This window comes from Cyprinus carpio, chromosome B25, assembly GCF_018340385.1.
Source record: "Cyprinus carpio isolate SPL01 chromosome B25, ASM1834038v1, whole genome shotgun sequence".
In the NCBI taxonomy this organism is placed as follows: Eukaryota; Metazoa; Chordata; class Actinopteri; order Cypriniformes; family Cyprinidae; genus Cyprinus; species Cyprinus carpio.
The window spans coordinates 24,378,890-24,404,065 of NC_056621.1; the positions used below are offsets into that span (position 1 = coordinate 24,378,890).

Below are 25,176 nucleotides of genomic sequence, written 5' to 3' on the forward strand. Positions count from 1 at the left end.
GCTATGTTGCTTTTACGCCAAACATAACGTTTTGCATTGTTGCCAAAAAGTTCGATTTGGTTTCATCTGACCCAGAGCACCTTCTTCTCCACATGTTTGGTGTGTCTCCCAGGTGGCTTGTGGCAAACTTTAAACGACACTTTTTATGGATATCTTTAAGAAATGGCTTTCTTCTTGCCACTCTCCATAAAGGCCAGATTTGTGCAGTATACGACTGATTGTTGTCCTATGGACAGAGTCTCCCACCTCAGCTGTAGATCTCTGCAGTTCATCCAGAGTGATCATGGGCCTCTTGGCTGCATCTCTGATCAGTCTTCTCCTTGTATGAGCTGAAAGTTTAGAGGGACGGCCAGGTCTTGGTAGATTTGGCAGTGGTCTGATACTCCTTCCATTTCAATATTATCGCTTGCACAGTGCTCCTTGGGATGTTTAAAGCTTGGGAAATCTTTTTGTATCCAAATCCGGGCTTTAAAACTTCTCCACAACAGTATCTCGGACCTGCCTGGTGTGTTCCTTGTTCTTCATGATGCTCTCTGCGCTTTAAACTGACCTCTGAGACTATCACAGTGCAGGTGCATTTATACGGAGGACTTGATTCCACACAGGTGGATTCTATTTATCATCATTAGTCATTTAGGTCAACACTGGATCATTCAGAGATCCTCACTGAACTTCTGGAGAGAGTTTGCTGCACTGAAAGTAAAGGGGCGAAATAATATTGCACGCCCAATTTTTCAATTTTTTATTTGTTAAAGTTTGAAATATCCAGTAAATTTCGTTCCACTTCATGATTGTGTCCCACTTGTTGTTGATTCTTCACAAAAAATTACAGTTTCATATCTTTATGTTTGAAGCCTGAAATGTGGCAAAAGGTCGCAAAGTTCAAGGGGCCGAATACTTTCGCAGGCAACTATATATATATATATATATATATATATATATATATATAATATATATATATATATATATATATATATATATATATATAATTTTTCTCTTCTTTTTTTTTCCTCTCATACAAAATAATTTGTGAAAATCCACAGAAAGCATATTTGTGTATAGCTAAAATGTATAGCTAACCTAAATGTTACAAAGAAAAATCAGAGAATGAATTTCATTGAAGATGGGCATACTGTTAAATTACACGTGCTGTGGTGTTTCTTGTTGCCTCTGATTTTGGTTTCTGACATAACCGTGTTTGAAAACATGACCACTTGCCACTGCAATCCAGGCTGTGTAGATGTTGCTGCTTTTACTTTGTCAGGTTTGAAAAAACTGCCATCAGTTGGACTCTGGTCTAATTTTATTGGGTCTGTGTCGGATCATTTTATTTATTTATTTATTTTATTCATTTACGAACCTCGAGTTTGGGTAGGAAGTGATTTAGGGCGACTTAGGGCAGGTACATATTTTAGGACCCAAGAAGACCCCTAGCATGCAGTGAACTTTGAAATAGTGGATTCATCATCGTCCTAGTAGATTTATGTGTTCGTCACCAAACAGATTTTTGATATATAAAATGGTTTAGCTATGGCGAGACAATAATTTTATGACAAAAAAGGGAAACATGAAATGTTATACTGTTTGCATACATTAAAATTAAACACAATCTGTATTAAGTTTTTGCCAAAAAACAGAAAAACTGAAATTATTTATTTAGTCAATTAGTTCAGCCCTATGTTGCTAGCATTTGATGGTGTAAATGTGTGTTTCAGCACTTTCAGAAGACATGCAATATATGCTACGGCTAATGCTAAACCCAGAGACCTGCAAAAGAGCTACAGCACAGCAGTTGCTCTCTCTGCCCTCTGTGTGTAAACGCAAGTGGAGACGACAGCTTTCCCTCTGCATCATTGAGAGCTTTCTGTCCTTATTCCACTGGAGTCAGGTAAGAATCACATTTATTATTCTGGGTTATTTGCTCCATAATAAGCTCAGTGACATGCTGTCCGTTACCACCAAAAATAGTTTCAACTCAAAAAAGTAGTAATGTACATATAGTATATAGTGAAAGTGTACTGGATAGTTTAAAAACTCCAGTGTAGTTTTTGTTGAAGCACTTACATAAAAAAATTATTAAAATGTTTCTGAGCTGTAAAGTTGTCCAAATCATGCTTTTCTGGGCAGATGAACATCTGATAAGGTGTTAAAGGGATAGTTCACCCAAAAATGAAAATTTGATGTTTATCTGCTTACTCCCAGGGCATCCAAGATGAAGGTGACTTTGTATCCTCAGTAGAACACAAATAATGATTTTGGAACTTCAGCCGTTGCAGTCTCTCAGTCATACAATGCTTGGCAATGGTAACATAATCTGTGAGAGTAAAAAAAAAAACATGCACAGACAAATCCAAATTAAACCCTGCGGCTCGTGATGATACATTGATGTGTAAAGACACAAAACGATCAGTCTGTGCAAGAAACTGAACAGTATTTATATATATATATTTTTTTTTTTTTTTTTACCTCTGATTCACACAATGTCCGAACTGTTACAACTCTTGTGAACATGCTTCACAGCAGCAGGCGTCTGAGGCATCCTCTTCTTCTTGCTTGCTTTATGGCGGATCACAGACTTATAAGTGCATTACCGCACCTATCTCTCAAGTGGACCATTGACATTCCTAATTGAGATTGTAGATAGAGTGTTAATGGTCCATTTGAGAAATAGGTGGCGGTAAGGCAAATTTTCTATTTATATAGTTTTGTTTATTTCGGTACGCTTTGCAAATTTTAACACAAATGACAATAAAGAGTCAAGGTTTAACATTTGTGTCCTCTGTGTGCAACGCCGTACTACACAGACATTAGTAATCAAACACATAGAGCATCGTAACAGACCAAATTAATAGATCACAAATCACCTACTCCATTGGTTTCCAAACCAAAGAACTTAAACTGACAAGAAGTGAAAGCCAATAGAACATTCCATTGCAACAGCAGCGCCCAGCAGCAGCCCTACTCTTTCGCCGTTTTGGGGTGAAATTGACTCGGCACTCCACTAGATTCTAGCTGTCGCTATGGCAAATATCAACTGCCTTGTTTAAAAAAACGTACATTAAAGCTGAAATACAGCCTGAACGATGACAACAATAACGTTCAATCACTAGACTAGTGATCATCAAATCCCTTTAACAGTTTATTTTACAATAATTTATTTTAAAGTCTTCCCTTTTTTCACAAAACATTTTGCTCTCTAGAAACCATGTCAGTTTTGGTTGAAGATATTTTAATTTCAATTGTTAACATTATAAACACTGATTTAATACTGACATATGAAATTAAATTAAAGAAAGAAAAATTATGAATGTTGGACAATAAATATATAACAGGAATATAACAGCTGGACAGTAAACTGTTTTTGCAGTATTGTATTATAGTAATGTCCGTAAAAGGAAGACTGTAAACTATATATATATATATATATATATATATATATATATATATATATATATATATATATATATATCAGAGATGTGATTTTTCCGTAGAAAAGAAACATCACGGGCAGAATGGTCCTAAGAGCGCTGCATGAGCTTGTGGCGCCATCTGCAGGACAGTTCAAAGCATTCAAATGATTCAAAGTGCCAAACGCGAGCAGAATAAGAACTGAAATGTTTTACTTGACCTGGTGACTTTTTATGAATGTCGGTGAGAATTTGAGATTGGTAGTGCTTAGGGGTGTAAATCGGATGGTTCGTCACGATACAATTCGATATCGATTCTCATACCCAGTGATACGATATTTGCCGATACCTCTAAAAATTCTACGATACGATTACGATTTGATTCGATACAGAAGTATATCGATATTTTGATATTATACATCTATTTTAAACAACCATCTACATTTTTATTAACTCACAAATGCAACCAAAATATATAAAATGTACATTTATCTGAAATTTTCACATTGTGTACCTCAATTGGGACATTCACAATAAAAAAATAGGCCTACACATTTTTTTTTTTTTTTTTAATAATAAATAAAAAAAATAAATAAAAAAAAAAAAAAAAAAACAATTCCGGCTGCTACTATGGGCTCAGTGCTAAAAATCTTTTCTACAGGTAACCAAATAATGAGAAATAGCAGAAAATAAATACAATACAACAAAGACAAGTTCAATAAACTTTAAAACAGTTAAATAAACTGCTTTTCAGGTTTTCAGCTCAGTCTAAAATACATTTTAAGGTATGGTAATGTAGTAATCAAATGTAAAATAACTGCATAGTCTTCACTGTATAAATTAAATATAGATGAATCATTTTTGATTTTACAAAGTTTATTTAGTCAGGAGCAGTGAGCACCTGTATTTTTCTTTGACAGCATTAGATTTATTATTAGTTTGCTTTCACTTTAAGAACCAAGCACAGATGTGTGCGCTGAAAACTTCTCGCACAGCGCTCGACTGTTCCACAAACAATCCCGAGCATTGTGTGCCTTTGAGCAGTCCTAATACCGAGTCTTGATCCCTGACTTTGAGCGAGAATGTACGCGTTGGCGGTAATGCATAGACGGACATTATGTGAAAATCTGGAAAGTGCCAAATAAGGTGCCTATTTATATTACAGATATCGATATTTTACGTGTGGCATCGATGCATCGTATCGTCAGACATTGTATCGATGTATCAATCCATATCAATGAATCATTACACCCCTAGTAGTGCTGTCATAAAATTCACAACGGTTGTGTTGTAATTATATAATAGGCTGTAGTGTGACGCGGTACGTGTCTGCTGTTACAGTACTGTTTTTAGTTGTGATTCACTGTTAGTGCTGCGCTTGGCTTGAGCCGCTTTTATTTGCATTTGGGAATGCAACATTCATCATTAGAAACATTTATTAATCTGTTGTTGTTTACAAAGAAGTTTCAGTGTCACATAATCCTTCAGAAATCATTCTAATATGCTGATTTGCTACTCAAGAAACATTTCTCATTATTATAAATGTTAGAAAAGGTTTTGCTGCTTAATATTTTGTGGAAACAATGATACCACTCAAACATTTGTATAAGATGTAAAAAAGAGAGAAATTAATAATTTTATTCATCATGCATGAAAGTGACAAAGTGAGTGAAGACATTTAAAATGATTTCTATTTAATAAATGCATTAAAAATTGAATTATTCAAATTTGAATTTTTTCAAATAAATGCTGTTCATTCAAATTCATATTCATCATAAAATCCTGAAAAATAAAGTGCATCATCATTTCCACACAAAATATGAAGCAGCACAATTGTTTTCAACATTGATAATAATCAGAAATGTTTCTTGAGAGTAAAATAAATTGTAATGATTTCTATAACGATGAAGAATATTCTGCTTTGCATCACAGGAATAACATTTTTTTTTTTCTCTCTCACTTTATTTTGATCAAATAAATTCAGCCTTGATGAGCAGAAGTTATTTCAAAATCATTGTTGTTTCCAAATTTTGGGCAGATACTTTAATAATAATAATAATTCTATATACTTTACTATAATATATTATAGTACTTTATTATAATATATTATTATATTGTTGTCATGATTACTAAATGCTGCTTTTGTTTTTTACAGGGCAGTATGTATTTTTACAATATAAGATATATTTTTTTAATAATAAGTGCTTGGGGCATGGTCAGATTTTCCTTCTTTTTTGTCTCTAGCTGATCACATGCACATGTACAATATACAGATGGTAGACAACCAAAATGGGTACTACCGCCGCGCGTACCTAACTGCAAGCCAGTCGCATGTTAAATTCATTCGCGAAACTACCGCCAGGTGGCGCAAAGGGACGGATTGCGAACTGAATGTAATTGTAAAATGAGATAAAAGGAGGAGGTAAAACAACAATAACATTTTGATATAACATTGTACCATCTTTAAAAACCATTAAAAAATGTACAGTGAGTTAATTTCAAAATGTAGGATAGTCTTAGGCTAAATTAAAAAAATTAAAAGAAGACCTTTACACAAAGGATCTTATGCTTGCTATTGTTATTAAACAGTCATTAAATATAAGGCCTATATATACGGATAAAAAGCTAAATGTTTTCATTTCGGTTCATTCTTGGTTTAAAAAAAATCCTTCAGGTTCCATTTGCAGATCGAAATGAGAACGGTCCAGCATTTAGCATTAATTATTATTAAATCTGTTATTATTCTTGATTTTTCAAACTGCTAACACTTTGCATTTTTGAATTATGCCTTTACTGTGTGACCAAAAATTGAGTATTTTCTGTTTCAGCTGTTTGATCGCGCTGGTGCCTCACGCACATTCATTGTAAACAGTAGCCGTTCACCGTACCATTCGCCGCGAGCAGCGGTCCACTTTGGCATATTTTTGCTAATTATGAATTATTATTATTTATTTTTTTCGTTGATACTGAAACATGCGTGAACTACAAAGCCTGTTTCACCTAATGAATAATAGTTAAGCTTGAAATAGGCAACATCACGAATATGGAAACGTATGGATTTCTCCCAAATGAGAGCCCAACCTTACCTTATGGTTCACTTTAAATTATTATTCATTTATTTTTTTTGTTTGTTTATAGCTAAGCCTATATTATTATATACTGCAATTTAATTTATCCATTAGAATTCAATATTTTAAATTCTTGTTCTATTCTGATAAATTTGTTAAATTTAAAGGATTTGTTGTAAAGTGAAGGGAACTAAAAATATCCTGTTGGCACATTATAACATTATTAGGCCAGCCATTATTATTTCTGAATGTAATAAAATGCAACTTATACATTACTTATATATATATTTTTTTCCTCTCACAAACTTAATTTATTTTTAGCCTGTTTAAAAATAAATAAATAAATAAAAAATGCAGCAAACGAAAATAGGCGATTAATCGGTTAAAATTTGTTGCTGTGGGTTAACAGTAATTATAATTATTATATAGTTAGGAACAGAGTCTGGGCCTAATCTAGGCTATCCAGGGTTTTTTATTTTTTTATTTTTATTGTATCTGAAAATGACTTTGTGCAGCACATTCACTTCGCACGCTCAACCTGCCTCGCGCGTTGCTCAGCTGTGGACGATTTCATAATGTTTAATATAAAGGTTGATGTCCCATTTTATACAGGAATTGCTCATTTAAAAAAAAAAAAAAAATCGAATTATATTGTTAGTCTAAATGAACTTGTTAACAATATAATTAGAACTAGCCTATTTAACATGCACTGTGACATTTTACCCTTTTTACTTATAAACTCCTTGAGATTTTAAAGTCTGTTTAATAGTATTGAAGTTCAAGTTTAAAAAAAAAAAGGATTAATATGCAAAATGTCAATATTCTCATATATTAGGCCTATATTTTAATTTATATTTAAGGATCCTTTAATAAAACAACATGCATTTTTGTTATTCGTTACCTGTCCTTTATTTCGACAGACAACTTCTTGGGAAAATATATTTGTCTGTACACTGATTAAGAAATTGTTGCGTGTTTTATAAATTATTTTCTTTATTTTAGTAAAACGTGAGGCACTGTATAATTTCGTTCCTATTATTTAGGCCTCATTAAAACAAGAAACGAATAAATTAAACCTGCACGATTTAGCTAAATCATTGAATGTCTAAAGAATGGACGGATTAATAAAACGTTCTCATTTTTAAACTCAAGTTCTCTCATTATAATCAACAAAATACACACGATGTATATAAGAGCTTCATTAATTGACAACTTCAGTGATTTTAAAGGGAGCCTTCTTTACTTGCTTTCATATAATTTAAGTAAAAAAATTAAATTGCAGCCGCATTTAAATGCAGGTGTGTAAATTTGTCTGCTTGCAAGATTTGCGCGGCGCGAGTCATGCTGAGTGCACGCGCAGCATTTATTCTTATTTGTTTTATCTTCATTACAACTCTTGTTTTGTTTTATTTTGGATAATTGCATGTAAAAAATAATTTACGTTGTAATGCATATGCAAAATGTGAATAATTATTCATATTCAAGTGTTTGTATGATAATTATTAATGCGCATGCAGGACAGGGAGGCGCCCTCTAGATCACTTGAATTTTTTCCTGATAATGAATAAACTTAAAATTGTGGTGTCTCACATACATGAGAAATATATCAGCAGAAAGCTTGAAATGTTTTTTTAAACGAATCAATTCAGAACGAAAGCATTATGTAATCTGTGAAGGTTGTATTTCTCTTTAAAGGCGAGTCCATGTGGATAAAGTCAGCACTGTGAATTTCATCTTGCAGTCGACAAGAAAAAAAATAATGTTTATTAATAAATAATTAAAATGTCTCCTTTTTTACAATTATTGGGCTACTTCTGCCTGTGCTTTGTGGCAAACTTAATGCATGTGCTTGAGCGCAGAATATATTAAGGCTCATTATGGATTATAGATGTAAATTTAATATAAACCTGCGATTAGTTGAATAATGACAAATGAACGGCTAGTAACTAGAAAAATCTTACGTGGGGGGCAGACCTATTAAATACCCTCTAGACATCTCTGTTAAAGCTTTTAAAGCATTTTATACGTGTTTGCATAAATTCTTCTTTCAGAACGGTCTGCAGTGGAGAGATGCTTTAACACTGTTTTTTCCTCTGAAACAGAAAAACGAAAATTTAAATAAAATTGATATTTTATGTTTTGAGAATGGCCAACCCTTCTCTGCAGATATTGTTGCTTCTGGTTTGTGCATTGTAAATACGCTACAAAAAAAATAATAATAATAATAATTATAATAATAATGTTTCCAAAAACTCCAAAAATGTTTTTGTCATGTCTGTAACGCATGTGTATTCCCAAATCTAAAAAAGCCTATAAAACATCATAGATGGATCATACTGATGTCTGGACTCTGTTTGGGATTTAGAAAAACATAAAGAGAATTCTGTGAGAATTTATATTTCATAGTCTAAAAAAATATTGTTTAGACGAAACAAAATAAAATTAACGCAACAGTTTGCGAATTTATTTTATTTATTTATTTATTTATTTATTTATTTATTTATTTATTTATTTATTTGAGTTAAGGCAACTACCTCTGAAATTAAGTTATAATAACCAATAAACTATATTGCGCTATACAGTAGTCAACATTTGAAGTGGATCAAAATCTTTCTTCAAAGTTGCCCTAAAACCAAAATGACGAGGCAATCGTCATATCTAAACCTGTTCTGCAAGTTTGATACCCTCATAAGACACTGTGCATATGAAAGACCAAGAGATTCACACCTTTATCTCGACCCCCACAAGCTATACAGAACTACCCCCCAACCCCCTCCAGCTGAACTGAATTTGGTCTGTTTTTTGGCTGTGAAGAACGGTGTGTTGTCATGTTACTGGGGTGAAACATGCCTGCACTCACAGCAGACCTACACTTTTGATTCATTATTTTCCCGCAGCCCATATTATAATTAACACTAGACCAAAATAATTACAAATTATCAATTGATAATTAATCATTATTTTACGAAAATCATTGCTATTTGTGAACGTGGCGTTTGCGGAAGGCTTTAAGACCAAGCGGAGTCCTCCGTCAGCTTCACAGCTCCGGGACTCGCGCTTCACAGCAGCAGTCCGCAAGTTTTGATTTAACTAAATCAATTTGAGCGAATACAACTTACTGATCATGAGCCCAACATTTAGCAAGACAGAAAAACATTCAGTCTACCTGAAGGAAGATGTATTTCATTGTAAGTTAATGCTGTTATATAGAGAGTTAAAATGGAGAGAGAAAGAGAGAGAGAGAGAGAGAGAGAGAGAGAGAGAGAGAGAGAAACCGTGTTGGCTATTCCTAAACTTGGACCTCATTATATTGAAGTACAAATCCAAACACCAGAAGCAACCTACACTCTCTCAGTGTTCTTTCATTGAAAAGTATGTTTTTGTTTATTCACAGGCTATATGGTTGAAATAATATTTTAGTTCAAAACTTTAAGTGCCATTGTTTTAAAAAAAAATGCTTTATTGGCTAACGTTTCACAGACCTTCAGTTGTTATGCTTTAAAATCCCATAACATTTGTAATTTCACAGTATTTTCACCTCCTAAATCACTAACCTTTAAAGTCACAATTCTATAAACGACAAAATTACTCATACCTAATTCACTTTTTTATTTTTTTATTTATTTATTTAATTAATTATTTTATTTTTTTATTTATTTATTTTTTATAATTGTAGCCTACATAAATAGGTGAAGCAAAACAAATATGAATAATATTTGGATCGTCCCTTATTTTTTCTCTTATTTTCTTAAAGAATAAACACTTATTATCTACAAGAATAAACATGATAACATATTATTAATTCATAGAAATAATTTAAGCAGTTAAAACCTGATAACATATTATTAATTCATAGAAATAATTTAAGCAATTAAAACCTGATAACATATTATCAATTCATAGAAATAATTTAAGCAATTAAAACCTTTTTTTTTTAAACTTGAACTTCAATACTATTAAACTGACTTTAAAATCTCAAAGAGTTTATAAGTTAAAAAGGGTAAAATGTCACAGTGCATGTTAAATAGTTCTAATTATATTGTTAACAAGTTCATTTAGACTAACAATATAATTAGATTTTTTTTTTTTTTTTTTAAATGAACAATTCCTGCATAAAATGGGACATCAACCTTTATATTAAACATTTTGAAATCGTCCACAGCTGAGCAACGCGCGAGGCAGGTTGAGCGTGCGAAGTGAATGTGCTGCACAAAGTCATTTTCAGATGCAATGAAAATAAATTAAAATAAAATACCCTGGATAGCCTAGATTAGGCCCAGACTCTGTTCCTAAGTATATAATAATTATAATTACTGTTAACCCACAGTAACAAATTTTAATGTATAAAATGCTTTAAAAGCTTTAACAGAGATGTCTAGAGGGTATTTAATAGGTCTGCCCCCCACGTAAGATTTTTCTAGTTACTAGTCCTTCATTTGTCATTATTCAACTAATCAGAGGTTTATATTAAATTTACATCTATAATCTATAATGAACCTTAATATATTCTGCGCTCAAGCACATGCATTAAGTTTGCCACAAAGCACAGGCAGAAGTAGCCCAATAATTGTAAAAAAGGAGACATTTTAATTATTTATTGATAAACAAATGTTTTCTTGTCGGCTGCAAGATGAAATTCACAGTGCTGACTTTATCCACATGGACGCGCCTTTAAAGAGAAATACAACCTTCACAGATTACATAATGCTTTCGTTTTGAATTGATTCGTTTGAAAGACATTTAAAGCTTTCTGTAGATATATTTCTCATGTATGTGAGACACCACAATTTTAAGTGATCTAGAGGGCGCCTCCCTGTCCTGCATGCGCATTAATAATTTTCGCACAAACACTTGAATATGAATAATAATTCACATTTTGCATATGCATTACAACGTAAATTATTTTTTACATGCAATTATCCAAAATAAAACCAAACAAGATTTGTAATGAAGATAAAACAAATAAGAATAAATGCTGCGCGTGCACTCAGCATGACTCGCGCTGCGCAAATCTTGCAAGCAGACAAATTTACACACCCGCATTTAAATGCGGCTGCAATTTTATTTTTTTACTTAAATTATATGAAAGCAAGTAAAGAAGGCTCCCTTTAAAATCACTGAAGTTGTCAATTAATGAAGCTCTTATTTACATTGTGTGTATTTTGTTGATTATAATGAGAGAACTTGAGTTTAAAAATGAGAACGTTTTATTAATCCGTCTATTCTTTAGACTTTCAATGATTTAGCTAAATCGTGCAGGTTTAATTTATTCATTTCTTGTTTTAATTAGGCTTCAATAATGGGAATGAAATTATACAGTGCCTCACGTTTTACTAAAACAAAGAAAATAATTTATAAAACACGCAACAATTTCTTAATCAGTGTACAGACAAATATATTTTCCCAAGAAGTTGTCTGTCAAAATAAAGGACAGGTAACGAATAACAAAAATGCATGTTGTTTTATTAAAGGAATTTTAAAATATAAATTAAAATATAGGCCTAATATATGAGAATATTGACATTTTGCATATAAATCCATGTAGCCAAGCTGACTAAAATAGGCTACCACTTTTAAAGCTCTGATGCAAAGTAAACCACAATTTATTTTGAATAATATAACACATAATTCATATTATATAAATAATACTGCACACCTATTAAATGTGTCAAATCTAAAATATGGTGTAATACTTTGTAGCTTAGAGAAAATATAAGCACAGGCACAGGCTTGACATTTATCCTGCTTGAATTCTAGTTCAAGCAGAGTTCTAAGAATTGCACATAACTTCATAATTACCAAACTTTCATCTGTGAATATTAAATGTTTTAACTATAGTGTTTTTCTTTCATTTTCCCTGACTGCAGCCGTCAAATGTAACACATCAGCGAGGCAAAGCTGTCGTCTATTTGCGAAAATGTGCTTTGATGCGCTTGTTTGAAAACTTGTAATTAAAGTGCCACTCAGCGGTCAAAAGCTGCAAATGCACTTTGCAGACGCCGCGGCGGCGGTACGAGCGGCGGTAGAAGCAACGTTTTGGATGTCCACCTACTGTATATTTCAGACCTAGTGGAGTAATAGTACGTAATAATATAGTAAGTAATTGTAAATGTATAAGGTTGCATAAGCTTATTACTTAGTGTCATATCCACATAAATCATTATTATGGTTTCTATGGCTAGGACCTGCAGTTCCTACAAGGATTTAAGTTAACTACTAGACTTAAAATCATTTAAGTTAACAGGTGCATAAAACAGCACTACGTCCCACTAGTGTTGTCACGGTACCGAAATTTCAGTATTCGGTACCGATACCAGTGAAAATCCACGGTTCTCGGTACCAATTCCGGTACCAAAGCAAAACACAAAAATATGCTAATAAAAAAAAAAAAACTTTTTATCACTAAAAATAAAACCAATGCCATTCTTTATACTTATTTACAATTGTGTTTAAAGTTTTTCTACAAGTAATATAATTATGAAAAACAGTAAACAAGTTTCATCCAAATTTAATTTGTCTTTTAATTAATGAGATTTAAACACATTTTATTTTTTGTTAAAAAAAGGGATTTGCTATTAAAATTAAAACATGAAAGAAATATTGTGTGATTTATTTCTTTAAAAAAAAAATTATAAATTTTTTCAACAGTAGTAGCAGTATCACATACATTCTACTAAATAATTGCAATATTACTAGCACAATGCCTTTATGTAAAAATTTTATTTTGACGGGTTGCAGTGTTTCCCACAGCCTTACACCCTAATTTTGGCGGCACTCCCCCGCCCCCATAATATACATATATATGCAAATTCATTTTCTGCCAGCAGGAGGTGCTTTAAGAGCAGTAGAGATACAGGATTCTCCGGTAACGCTGAGCTCACAAACGCTGCCTTGTCAAGCATTACATGCAAAATGAAATCGAAAATTTTCTAAATACAGTCGGTTTCCTTCTGAAATACAGTGATATAAAAACACCCAAATCGGTTTTTGATTTTTAAACGTGCAGTGCTCATGTTTATTCAGTGAAGTTAAAGCCTTTTGGAAAATCTATTTGTGGCGGTCAGTTTTGATATTGTAATAAATCAATGTGTGGGAAACCCTGGGTTGCAAGTGAATACCTTTAAATTGACACTGGTTTTACTCAAATGAAATGGTAAAATGCTTGTGAAGTGACTCAGAACAGTTCTTGTGATGTTTTTACGTCATGCGCTTCAGTCTATGTAGTAAACAAACCCGCACGTCTCTGCCATTCATTCATTCATTCATTCATTCATTCATTCATTCACACAAAGATGCGCAGAACATGCAGGATTCATATTTCAACCAACTTTTGCGCTTAACATTTACAGATACTGGTCCATATGGAGATTTGATTTGATTAATTTATGCTAACTTTGACAAATTCCGTGACTGTCCATATTAAAATGTAAGTTTAATTTTCATGACTGGATTTTAAGATTCCGTCCGCGTTTTCTGCTTCGCGGAAATCATAGCGCTGTATGCGTCAAGAACCGGGTTGACCGGGTACTCTGTACCACCGGTTCTTAAAGAAACCTGGTACCGTGACATTTTCATTTTTTTAGTACCGACTTGGTACCGAAGTACCGGGTCTTTTGACAACACTACGTCCCAAAAAAAAACAAAGAAAATATTTGCATCTGTCACACCAATTACCTTTCACAGTCTATTGCAAAACAATTAAATCCAATATTCTTACTGTCATACTGATAGTTTTTGCAGTGGATTGCCCAACATTGCATTCTTTTATTCCACTTTGACTTCACTTTCGTTATTATTCTGTCTATTTCTGTCTATCTGTCCTGTTATTCAGTTGGAATTTTCACCCCAAAATGGCGGCCGCGCTACCGAAGTGCCACCTAGTGGCTGTTACCCAAAAAGCATCAGAGTTTTGCCTCTTTGTCTTCTGTACTCTTTGCCCAAACTGGGGGGCGTGGCAAGTCTGAGGGATAGTGTACAGTCAGCAGATTATTTTGCAAAAGAAACCTCTGCAGGGTGATAAAGACTACATTGCGTAATTGTCCTGCTTATCATGCGGTAACTTGTCTGTTAAGTAAATAATTGAACGCAAAATATTGATTTGACATTTTAATTACCTCAACATGACTCACAGTACCCGCTTGAGCGCCCCTTTATCAGTTGTAGCAGTTGTGGTTGTATCAATAACAGACCACTAGATGGCGCGATTGAAGAATCAGAATTGTATGGCAGGGAGCCATGTAGAAATACAGTATAAATGAACGATGCATGGTTCTGCTCTAAGCATGTAAGTTACAAGTTTGTGAAAGGACTTCCAGTGCCAGGTAAATGTAAAGCAGATTATGAATATACTTAAGATTCACAAATATGGGGAAAACCGTCATGAAGCAGCTCTCTGACGGACTGGCAAGGATCGATCAAAGCCAACTCCCTGGGAAGTATAAGGTCTGGTGCTACCAGTTTACACTCTACAGGAGGGTAATGTGGCCCCTGAAAATGAGGTGAGAGATTCCCTCATCAACCATAAGTAAGATGGATGGAAAAGCCAACTCATTCATCCGAAAGTGGTTGGGGTTGCCACGGTGCCTATCTGAAACCGGTCTCTCTGGAAAAAAACATGCTGCAGCTGCCACTACAGTCCATACAGTTGGGCTACATGCAGGAAAAGACCAGGTTGGTTCTCGAGCTGAGGGAGTCCACAGACGAGTCAGTGAGGAACGCAAATGTTAAGGTTACTACCGGCCGCAAGTGGAATGCCCAAACTGAGGTCGATCAAGCTGACAGTCGACTACAACACCGGGAGATCATGGGCAGAGTTCAGGCAGGAAGAGCAGGGCTAGGATGGGGAGAGACGCCATGCTTTTGTTCCAAGTCCAATCGCAAGCAAAGGAAGGAGATGGTGGTAGCAGAGGTGACGAGGATGGAGGAAGATCGCTACAAAATCAAGGCCGTGTCGCAGGGTCGACAAGGAAGCTGGACAACCTGGGAGGGAATCATGAACCAGAACATCAGTTGGTCAGACGTGTGGAAGATCCCACAGGCAAGACTTAGCTTCCTCATCCGTTCAACCTACGACACGCTTCCCTGCCCTCGGAACCTCCAACAGTGGTTTGGGAATGAAGAATCCTGTGTACTCTGCAATGCCCCCAACGCAAGTCTCCAGCACATTTTGTCAGGCTGTAAGATCGTTCTCTCACAGGGACGCTACAGATGGCGCCACGATCAGGTCCTGAGAAAGCTAGCCGAAGTACTGGAGGAGTGTCGACAGGATAGCAAACAACCACCACCAGCAGAGGATCCCACCATCTTTGTGTCGGAAGGAGGGGTAAGGAGAAGCAACAGATCAAGAGAAACAGCAAGGCCCTTCTCCCCCAACCAGGAGTGGAATATGAGGGTCGACCTGGACAGGCAGCTCCGGTTCCCAACGGAGATAACCACCACCTCTCCGGCCAGACATAGTGGTGTGGTCAACCAAGGCAAGATCGATACACCTCATTGAGTTTACTGTACCACTGGAGGAGGGAAATCGAGTCAGCCTTCGAACGGAAGAAGGCCAGGTACTCAGAACTCGCTGCTGAGTGCCGGGAGGCTGGCTGGAAGACGAAACATCTACCCAGTGGAGGGTCGGATGCCGAGGTTTCCTTGGGTTGTCAACCATACGCCTCTTGAGGGAAGCAGGAGTGAACGGAGGGAGGTTAAGGAGGGCAACAAGGGATCTGGCAGAGGAGGCAGAGAAAGGTAGCTTTTAGCTCTGTCTGAGGAGGAAAGAAAGGTGTTGGGGGAAGAACACCTAACCCCAGACAACAGCTGCAGGGGGGGTGACAGGGAGACGTCCCTGTCACTGCTCCACCACCAGGAGATGTTCCAGAATTAAAGGAGCGAAATGTTAGTGAATGGTGGTTTCTGCAGCTGACCCATAAGCACTGGAGGAGGTGCGACAGGCAGCAATGCCCAGCAGGTGGTAACATCTTCCTATGCAATTACTACTTAAGATTCACAAATATCAAAACAATGTGTCTACACCAGACGCGAGCAGTCCGATGTGACCCAACAAATCATGACAGTAAACTGATGCCCCATTCTACGTATTTCTGATGAACTCCCAGTGCTCTGACACAAAGGACCATTTCAAATATTCAAATATAAGAGAATTGTGAAAAAAATTATTTCCTCAAAAATATTAAGCAGCACAAACGTTTAAAAAACATTGATAATAATCAGAAATGGTTACTGAGCAGCAAATCAACATATTAGAATGATTTCTGATGGATCATGTGACACTGAAGACTGGAGTAATGATGCTCAAAAATTCAGCTTTGATCACAGGAATACAGTAGCCTATGTGTTAAAACATTCAAATTATTTATTCAAATTAATTTAATTCATACAGGCCTACCTCATGTTGCACGTTTGCACTTTTTGAGAAAAGCAATGGCACAATAATAAAAAAAAATAAAAAAAAACCTTTTCAGGTCAATCCCTCACTTTTTCTAGTTATATAAGGTTAAAATATTTTGCCTTTAATTTTTTTTCCTCATATCGCAATATAATATCGATATCACCTGGACAGTGTAAAATATCGTGATATGAATTTTAGCTCATATCCCCCACCCCTAGTCAGGTTCTATTACATTCATTTCCCAGTGGATTCTACATTATTATGAACTGAAATTAATGCACTTGTTTCAGTTTGGCAAACAGTTTGTTTTAGCAGCAAGAAAGCCACTGTAAACGTAAAAGATTTCACCATGCATGCGCATGACAGAGCGCAACATAAATATGTATTTCTAATTTTATATAATTCTATTACAAGGTAAATTGAAGTCCAACATCAAATATATAATTGAAAATTAGCAGGAAATTGGATTATACCTCATGTCACCCTTAAATGAGCCTGAATCTTAGATTGGCCACCCTTTTCAAAAAAATCTAGACATGCCACTGTCTACAATTTATTTGATTTATCTGTGAATTAATCAACGTATTATTTACATTACATTATAATTTACATCATCCAGTCAGCCAGTGCTTTTGAAAAAATTATGGGATATTATAAAGTATTCTTTCAACGTGTATATCTTTTGACCGTTCTTTCTAAACTTTTTGATACTTATAAAGTGTGGTCATTTTGTATTTTAACTCATTTTTATTTGGTACTGTAGTCTTTCCTCTATACACTTCAATTGTAAAGTGAGTCAGTTAGTTTTTTATTATTGTTGTTGTTGTTTTATGTTTTTTAAATTATTTTCCTATTAGAAAATATATCAACCCTTTGTGTCATTGGATTAATTTAGTGGAAAATTATTCACAAGAGATTGTTTGTACAATGTGTGAACAGACCTTAAGAGCTCATTGAAGTATGTTTTGTTTTCCTCCAACAGTCCCTGCTTACAGCCGGATGGAATTTCATATCCTCTCTCAATCTGTTGTTTACCTCTGTTTATGAGACCTCATCAACCGGTACTCCTCCAAGAGAGAGGTGGGAGAGGGATGCAGACATAAGTAACATTTACTCCGACTCAGAAAGCCCCATTCCTGACTATGTGTTCCCTCCAGACGATCCTGAACACTCTCCTACATTCACCCACAGGTACAATGCACGCAAATGACACACTGTACATTTCTAAATTCTGGGTTAAAGTTTGTATTTGCATATTTGCCGTATCCCTGTCATTGAGTGGATGAAAGCAACACACAAGATATATGTTCTAGCATTCCGTATCCATGTATATTATCAGCTGTATTATAAAGTTTTTTTATTAACTGATTTATTAGACTATAAAAGAATTAAACACTCCATAACACTTTTCTTCACTCCAATTCACATTTTCTATCACCATTTGCCATTTTATCCTCAAACACTGAAACAACTTTATATTCCATGGGTTATAATAACTCCTGAGTTTTGCTCCATATGATGCGATTTCAAATTTTCCTTTCTCTTTGGAGTGTTACAAGCTCTTGGTGCATAAAGAAGATCTGTAAAGTTGCAAAGACTAAAGTCTCAAATAATATCCTCAAATCCAAAGAGATATTCTTTATGAAAGTTAAGAGTCAACCACACCCTCCTAAAACGGCTCATTCTAACATGCCCCCACGTCTACGTCACGATTTGGGAAGATTTACATAACGCCGCCCAAATGTTCATGCAAAGAAAGAAGGGGTAACTTTTATTCTCGCTGTTGCCGCCGGCACCATGTTGTGGAGACGCTGTGTGTTTCATTGTGAAAGTGAAATAACTTTGTCTGGCCTTCCAAAAGAGGACACAACTAGAAATCAGTGGTTAAGTTGCATTTACAAAACTGTTCCAAAACAGTTCAACCCAAATATTCAGATGTGTGCAGTGCATTTTACAGAGGACGAGGACTATTTCCTGAAAGAGTAGCCTACAATGCCAGTGTCTGTTTCTATAAAGTGGGGCCGTTCCAACTTTGCAAGGACAGTCTGGTGCTTCTCAGCCTGCAAGTACATTTAAATATTTAAAGAATTTGCCACTGATGATTCAAACGCGAGTTTTGAGCAGTGTAGAGTAGCGCTTATTGTTTGTCATTTTTCTGATCGCAAATGCAGACATGGTTTTATGTTTACACAGCGCAATACACAACACAGTGCATAAAAAAAAAAAAAAAAAACAGTATAAGTCATTATAATTATTAATTATGTGCTCACTGGATGCTACAAATGCCTTGTTTGTAATGGGTTTTATTGGTTTTGTCTCGTCGCGCCGGGGTACTCGGCATAACAGTATGTTAAGGGGCGTAACATTTCCATCACATGCTTGAGGAATTCGGCCAATCACAATGCACTGGATAGCTGGCCAATCAGCATACACCTCACTTTTCAGAACGATGAGCTTTGTAAAAATTGACACGTTTCACAGAGGCAGGGCATAGAGGAGCAACAATAACGTACAGTGTCGAAAATATTTTTTTTTTTAACCTTAAACAGCATAAACATATTGCATTACGCCAAATACACAAAATAATGTTATTTATAGCAATGTCATATGACCCCTTTAAAAATTCTAACAGTACATTAATTTTATTTATATATTTTTTTTAAACCAGATCCCCTCCGAACACATTTGTCTAGTATATAAAACCATTTAATGTACAGTAGATCTATGTCTGATGTCTGATATTGTTACCCAAAACCAGTTATCACTGCATTTTGTCTGGAATCCACCACATTCATTAACTGTTTCCTAAGAGCCACTCAGAGGCAGGGTAAGAGCAGGAAATAGGAGACAAAGTAATGGAAACCATGAGCAGATTTAATAAATAATCTTAGTTGTGTCTCTTTCAATGCAACACAAATAGCAGACTTTACCAAACTGCTTCATAACATCATCCCTGAAAAAAAAAAAAAAAAAAAATATATATATATATATATATATATATATAGTATATATATATATATATATATATATATATATATATATATATATATAAATATATATATGAAAATATAAATACAAAAAACATAATATGAATGTTTCATTTAATCCAAGTTAAATTAGCAAGCAGTTAGACTAAATTTTCATTTGCTTTAAACGCGGAGCCAGGCGCGAGTCGATGCAAGTTGCGCGTGTGCGTCAAGCCTCATCCATACTGCCAGATGCGCTCGTGGAGATTTGCGGTGCAGGGCCGTGCGCAAATATAACCGAGCATTATGAAACAGGATGTGTAAGAGCGGCAAATGTGAACGGCTCGTCCGTGACGCGGGATTCGCACTGCGTGAGAAAGAGAGGAGCGAGTATGAGTAGCATTCAGAGACATAGGCTGTGTGTGCGGTCTTCAGAATTGGGAATAGCAAGCATGCATTATAAACTTATTTCAAATTAATCTGTTGGGGAGATAAAATGTGTGAGATAACGTACATGTACAAACAAAACATCTAAGAATGTATCTTTTATTTTCCAGTACTGAAAACAGAACCGAAAGGGAGCTCGATATGCATTGTGAAGCAGCTCTTGCAAATTACCTTTTTTGTTCGTTGTCTGTCGTTTTGAAGCTTAAGTTACATAACGTTTTTCTTTAGTTTTAATTTGCCTAACTATTGATCTGACCCTGTAGACGCCATAATCCCACTCTCTCTCTCTCCTTCTTTCTGTTTGTTTTTTTTTTTAAATGGTGGGCATTTACGTAGTTGGCTAGAGCAGTGCTGATTGGGGAGAACGGAGGTGCGCTCACTCTATAGGTTAGTAAGACTATCACTCAAGGCTGGCAGTCATGCATATGCTCTGGTACAGAGTAATATCACATCCACATCGCAGGCTTTTGCAATTAGAAAACCGCAACGTCTCAAATCGCGATTGCGATTCGATTTCGATTAATCGCATCGCACAGCCCTATATCTAATGCAATAAAGCCACTTACTCTCTCTTTCTCTCTCTCTCTCTCTCGCTCCAAATTAAAGCAGTTCACAATGAAAGCATTTTGTTGCTATTTATTTTATATGAATTATATATATTGTATCCTAAATAGGGGTTGAATGACTTCAGATTTTTTAAGTCGACATTTATGTGATGAAAGTTGAGTCTCTAGGGCTCATCAAGTTGACATGGTCTCCGCTGACATTCAGGGCTGTAGAGGTCATCTCTAGGTGGTGATCCACCATCTGGTCTGAATATGGACTGGATCTGGGTGGCTACAGTGACCATCTGGTCTGGAAACAAACTGGATCTGGGTGGAAACAGTGACCTCGAAATAAGAGTGAAACAGACTAATATTAGTGTAGATTCCATTCTTCTTAACAATGTAACGAGTACATAGGGTTTTATGGGAAGTGTACCCGGTTTCAGTTGACCTAATTAATGCAGCCTAAAAATCCTTTATAGAAATGTGATAGTGTGTAATGTACATGCAAGGTTAAAGAGTTGGGTCTTTAATCTAGATTTAAACTTGACAGAGTGTGTCTGACTCCCGAAATGGCCAGAGTTTTGAAATCATTACAGTAATCTAAAGCATTACAATAATCTAACCTTGAGGTCATGAATGCATAAATTAACATTTCTGCATTTGACATTGAGAGCATAGGTTAGTTTTGCAAATTGGTATGTTTCGTCGGGCCGCAAAGAAATATAGAGCTGAGTATCATCAACACAGCAGTGAAAGCTAACACTATGTTTCCTGTTGATATCTCCCAAGGGTAACATGTAAAGTGGGAAAAGCAGCAGTCCTAGTACTGAGCCTTGTTGTACTCCATACTGTACTTGTGATCTATATGATACTTCTTCATTCACTGCTACGAATTGATGACAGTCAGATAAGAAAGATATAAACCATGCCAATGCAATTCCACTAATGTCAACATAATTTTGTAGTCTACTCAAAAGAATGTTGTGGTCGATAGTGTCAAAAATTTTTCTGTTCTGTTCAGAGAGTTTGTTCATCTAGCTTTCTGTAACAGGCCAGTGGTTGCTTTCTTAAGCTGCAAATGCAGATTGTTTTTCTTCAATATCAAATGCTTTCCCTAGTAAAAAAGTAATATATTTAAAATACATTTTTCATACTAAGTAGTTCAAATCTATTTACATATTTACTGATGTATTGCTTGAGACTTACTAATATAAAAGTTATAATTAAACTTTATTTGGAGTACTACTTGTGCACAATGCACATTTCTTAATATTAAGGCTAAAATGTGTTTTAATGTCACTACTGATGAGAATTGTATGATATTTGTCTTTATGTCGGTCTTTAAATGCAAGATATTTAAAGTGTACCTGAAGTATACTTCCAATAGTTCTACTTTAGCACAATCAAATATATTTCAGTGTCTTTAGTTGGACTTCATCACTGCTTCCACAGAATTAAAGTGCATAAAGTACAAAATTAGTTGTTACAATGTAGGTATATCAGTTTAGTATACTAAAAGTACAGTTGCAGGGTATTTTTATCAAGTACATAAATATGTAAATGTATTTAGTATGTTCTTAGCATGATATAAATATATTTCAAATCATTTTATTATATTTATTTTTCACTAGTGTAATTACTGATGTACAATCTATTTAAATTCTAAAATACTTTTTTCCTACAATCAGATTAGGAGAAGAGAACTGGTTTTACACAGGAGGAAAACTGATCATTTGAATTAGTTTATGGAGGTACTACAGGCTTTAAAATGCAAAGACCTCAGAATCCAAAATATAATATAGACGTTATTTTTACTTTATAATTATAACAGCAAGCAACAAAATGGCAATGCACCAGCAATCACCACCCTAGAAACGTCACAACAATCACAAAGCCAACACCCTTGGTACTAAATCAAAATAATTTCAAATCTTTCTGTCAGACTGTAATTTCGCAAATAGCGGAAATGAATCAGTGCTGTCGCGTCCTTCTCTCTCTCTCTCCTCTCTCTCTCTCTCTCTCTCTCTCTCTCTCTCTCTCTCTCTCTCTCTCTCTCTCTCTCTCTCTCTCTCTCTCTCTCTCTCTCTCTCTCTCTCTCTCTCTCTCTCTCTCTCTCTCTCTCTCTCTCTCTCTCTCTCTCTCTCTCTCTCTCTCTCTCTCTCACACACACACACACTTCCTTGTGTAGCTGTATGCAGGCTAGGCCAGTGGTTCTTAATCCTGGTCCTGGGGACCCTCACTCTGTACATTTTGTGTCTCCCTTATCTGATACACTAAGTTCAGTTCATGGAGCTCTCTCCTAACAAGCTGATGATCTCAATCAGGTGAGTCAAATAAGGGAAACATTGAAAATGTGCAGAGTGGGGGGCAGTCCTCAGTACCAGGATTAAGAACCACTGGGCTAGGCTATTGTGCAATGAAAATAACCCATAGCACCATCTAGTGTCCAAGTTGTATGTTTTCACATTTCGGCACACAATAGGCCAAAGTAGTAGAATGTACATAAATAAATAATACTTGTTGTTGTTAAAACACATCAATAAGCAGCATTACTATTCAGGAAAGACATTTATACCTTGTTTGTGTGGGGGACACTAAAGGACCTGGATGATGGATAGGGTGGTGCTGGCCCAAAAAAAGGTTGAGAATTACTGGTCTATATTTAGAATGTAAAATGGTTTGTGAAATATTACAGATTTTCAAATATATCAGATTATCAAAAATAAATCAGTTTAGGTGAATACAGTGATGCTTTGATTGGTGGAATTTTCTATACACTGCAGGGTCATAGAAAAATGTGATCAGGGAAAATGTGCTGTCATTTTATTCTACAGTCAGTGCAGTCATTTACAATAATTTATAATAGCTTTATGATTACTTTCATACAAAATAAGTCACATTCCCAGAAATGCTTGATATAGTATCCTTGAGGCTTTTTATGCTGATGGAATCCTTGATTCTGGTGTTCATAAAAAAGTGGAACCATGCACCTTAGCAACCAATTGCATCACTGTTATCAGTACTATACAGCATGCTAAGATCATGGTGGTGAGTTTTGCACAGACTAGCTTCACCCACATTTTCTTCAGAAAATGCAAAAATCAACTTTCTACATTTTTGATCTTCTGTTTTCTTTGTACAGTGTCCAGGAATGCATATCTGTTGGCAGTACTTCTACGCCACTGCCAAACACGCAGATCAATGACACACACACATCATTGCACAGCAAGTACACGCACTCTCCCTCCAGAATCCATTCCAGCAGCAGCTTGAGCCCGATTCATCACAGCTCCCAGCACAGTATCACAGACTCACCCTGCAGCCGAGAGAGAAGCTGGATCATTGCTGAACTGTCTGATAAAAGTAACTTTGAGCCGAAGAACTTGCTTAGTCTTTTTGATGAGGCCACCCTAGAAAGCAAGCCTTGAGTTGTGAATGCAACACTCTTATTAGTATATAGCCAATGTCTAATTTTAAATTGCCATCTAACCTTTTGTAAGGTAACGTTCCTTTATGTGGGGAAACATTTAAAGTCATTTAAACCTGGTTTGATTATAGGTTTTCTTGTTGTTTTTGTTTTTTTGCTGGTGCAAGTGTGACATAGTTTGCCAAGACTTGAGATACATGTATATCTTTGAGAAAATTATATCCTGTGTAAATTGTACAGAAATTTTGCAACATGTTTTTCAACAACTTGTTCAATGATTTGACACTCAATTAAAAGGCTGTATGGAAAAAGCATCAACACACCACTCCTAAGTTACTCTTTGCTATAATAAGTTTTATTGGTATTCGGCCGGGTTCACTACAGACAAGCAGATCAAATTTATATGATTCATAGACTTAAATTACTCTTTTCTTTTCTTTTTTTCCAATTCAAGTTTTCAAATATATTCCAAATAAAAGTTGCAGAATAACTTGCTCTTCCTGTGAAAGGCACACTGCTCTAACTTTAATATTTAGACTGTAAAATCTATCAACTTAATGTTACAATTAAAAGGAAAGTTTTTCAGATAAATAATTAGAGGGGAGAACTCAGAAGTAAAGAAGAATTAAATAAAATAATAAACAAACTAACTAAAATTTGAGCAAATACTCAAGCTCGGACAACAGCAATATGCATTTGGAGAAAAAAATGGCAAATTTATCCTATATTTTACCAGGATTAATCCCATTGAGATAAAAAAAACAAAAAAAATCTCTTCTACCAGGGAGTCCTGGCCAAAATTGCAGCACACAAAGGTTCACACACAAATATTTCAAGACAATACAAAAAAGTCCTGTCCAGCACTCAAAACGAACAAAATATATAAATGTTAAGTAAAACAAGAACATGATTCTTTC

At 35.2% G+C, this 25,176-nt stretch overlaps 1 protein-coding gene across 1 annotated transcript; it reads left to right on the plus strand.

Moving 5' to 3' along the window:
* Positions 1-1,685: 1,685 nt before the first annotated feature.
* Positions 1,686-24,573, plus strand: LOC122142446. The gene is made up of 3 exons (XM_042753214.1): positions 1,686-1,888; positions 17,854-18,062; positions 23,975-24,573. Exons 1-3 carry the CDS (start codon positions 1,703-1,705, stop codon positions 24,258-24,260), a joined length of 681 nt encoding a protein of 226 aa, XP_042609148.1. The 5' UTR covers positions 1,686-1,702; the 3' UTR covers positions 24,261-24,573.
* Positions 24,574-25,176: the final 603 nt, after the last annotated feature.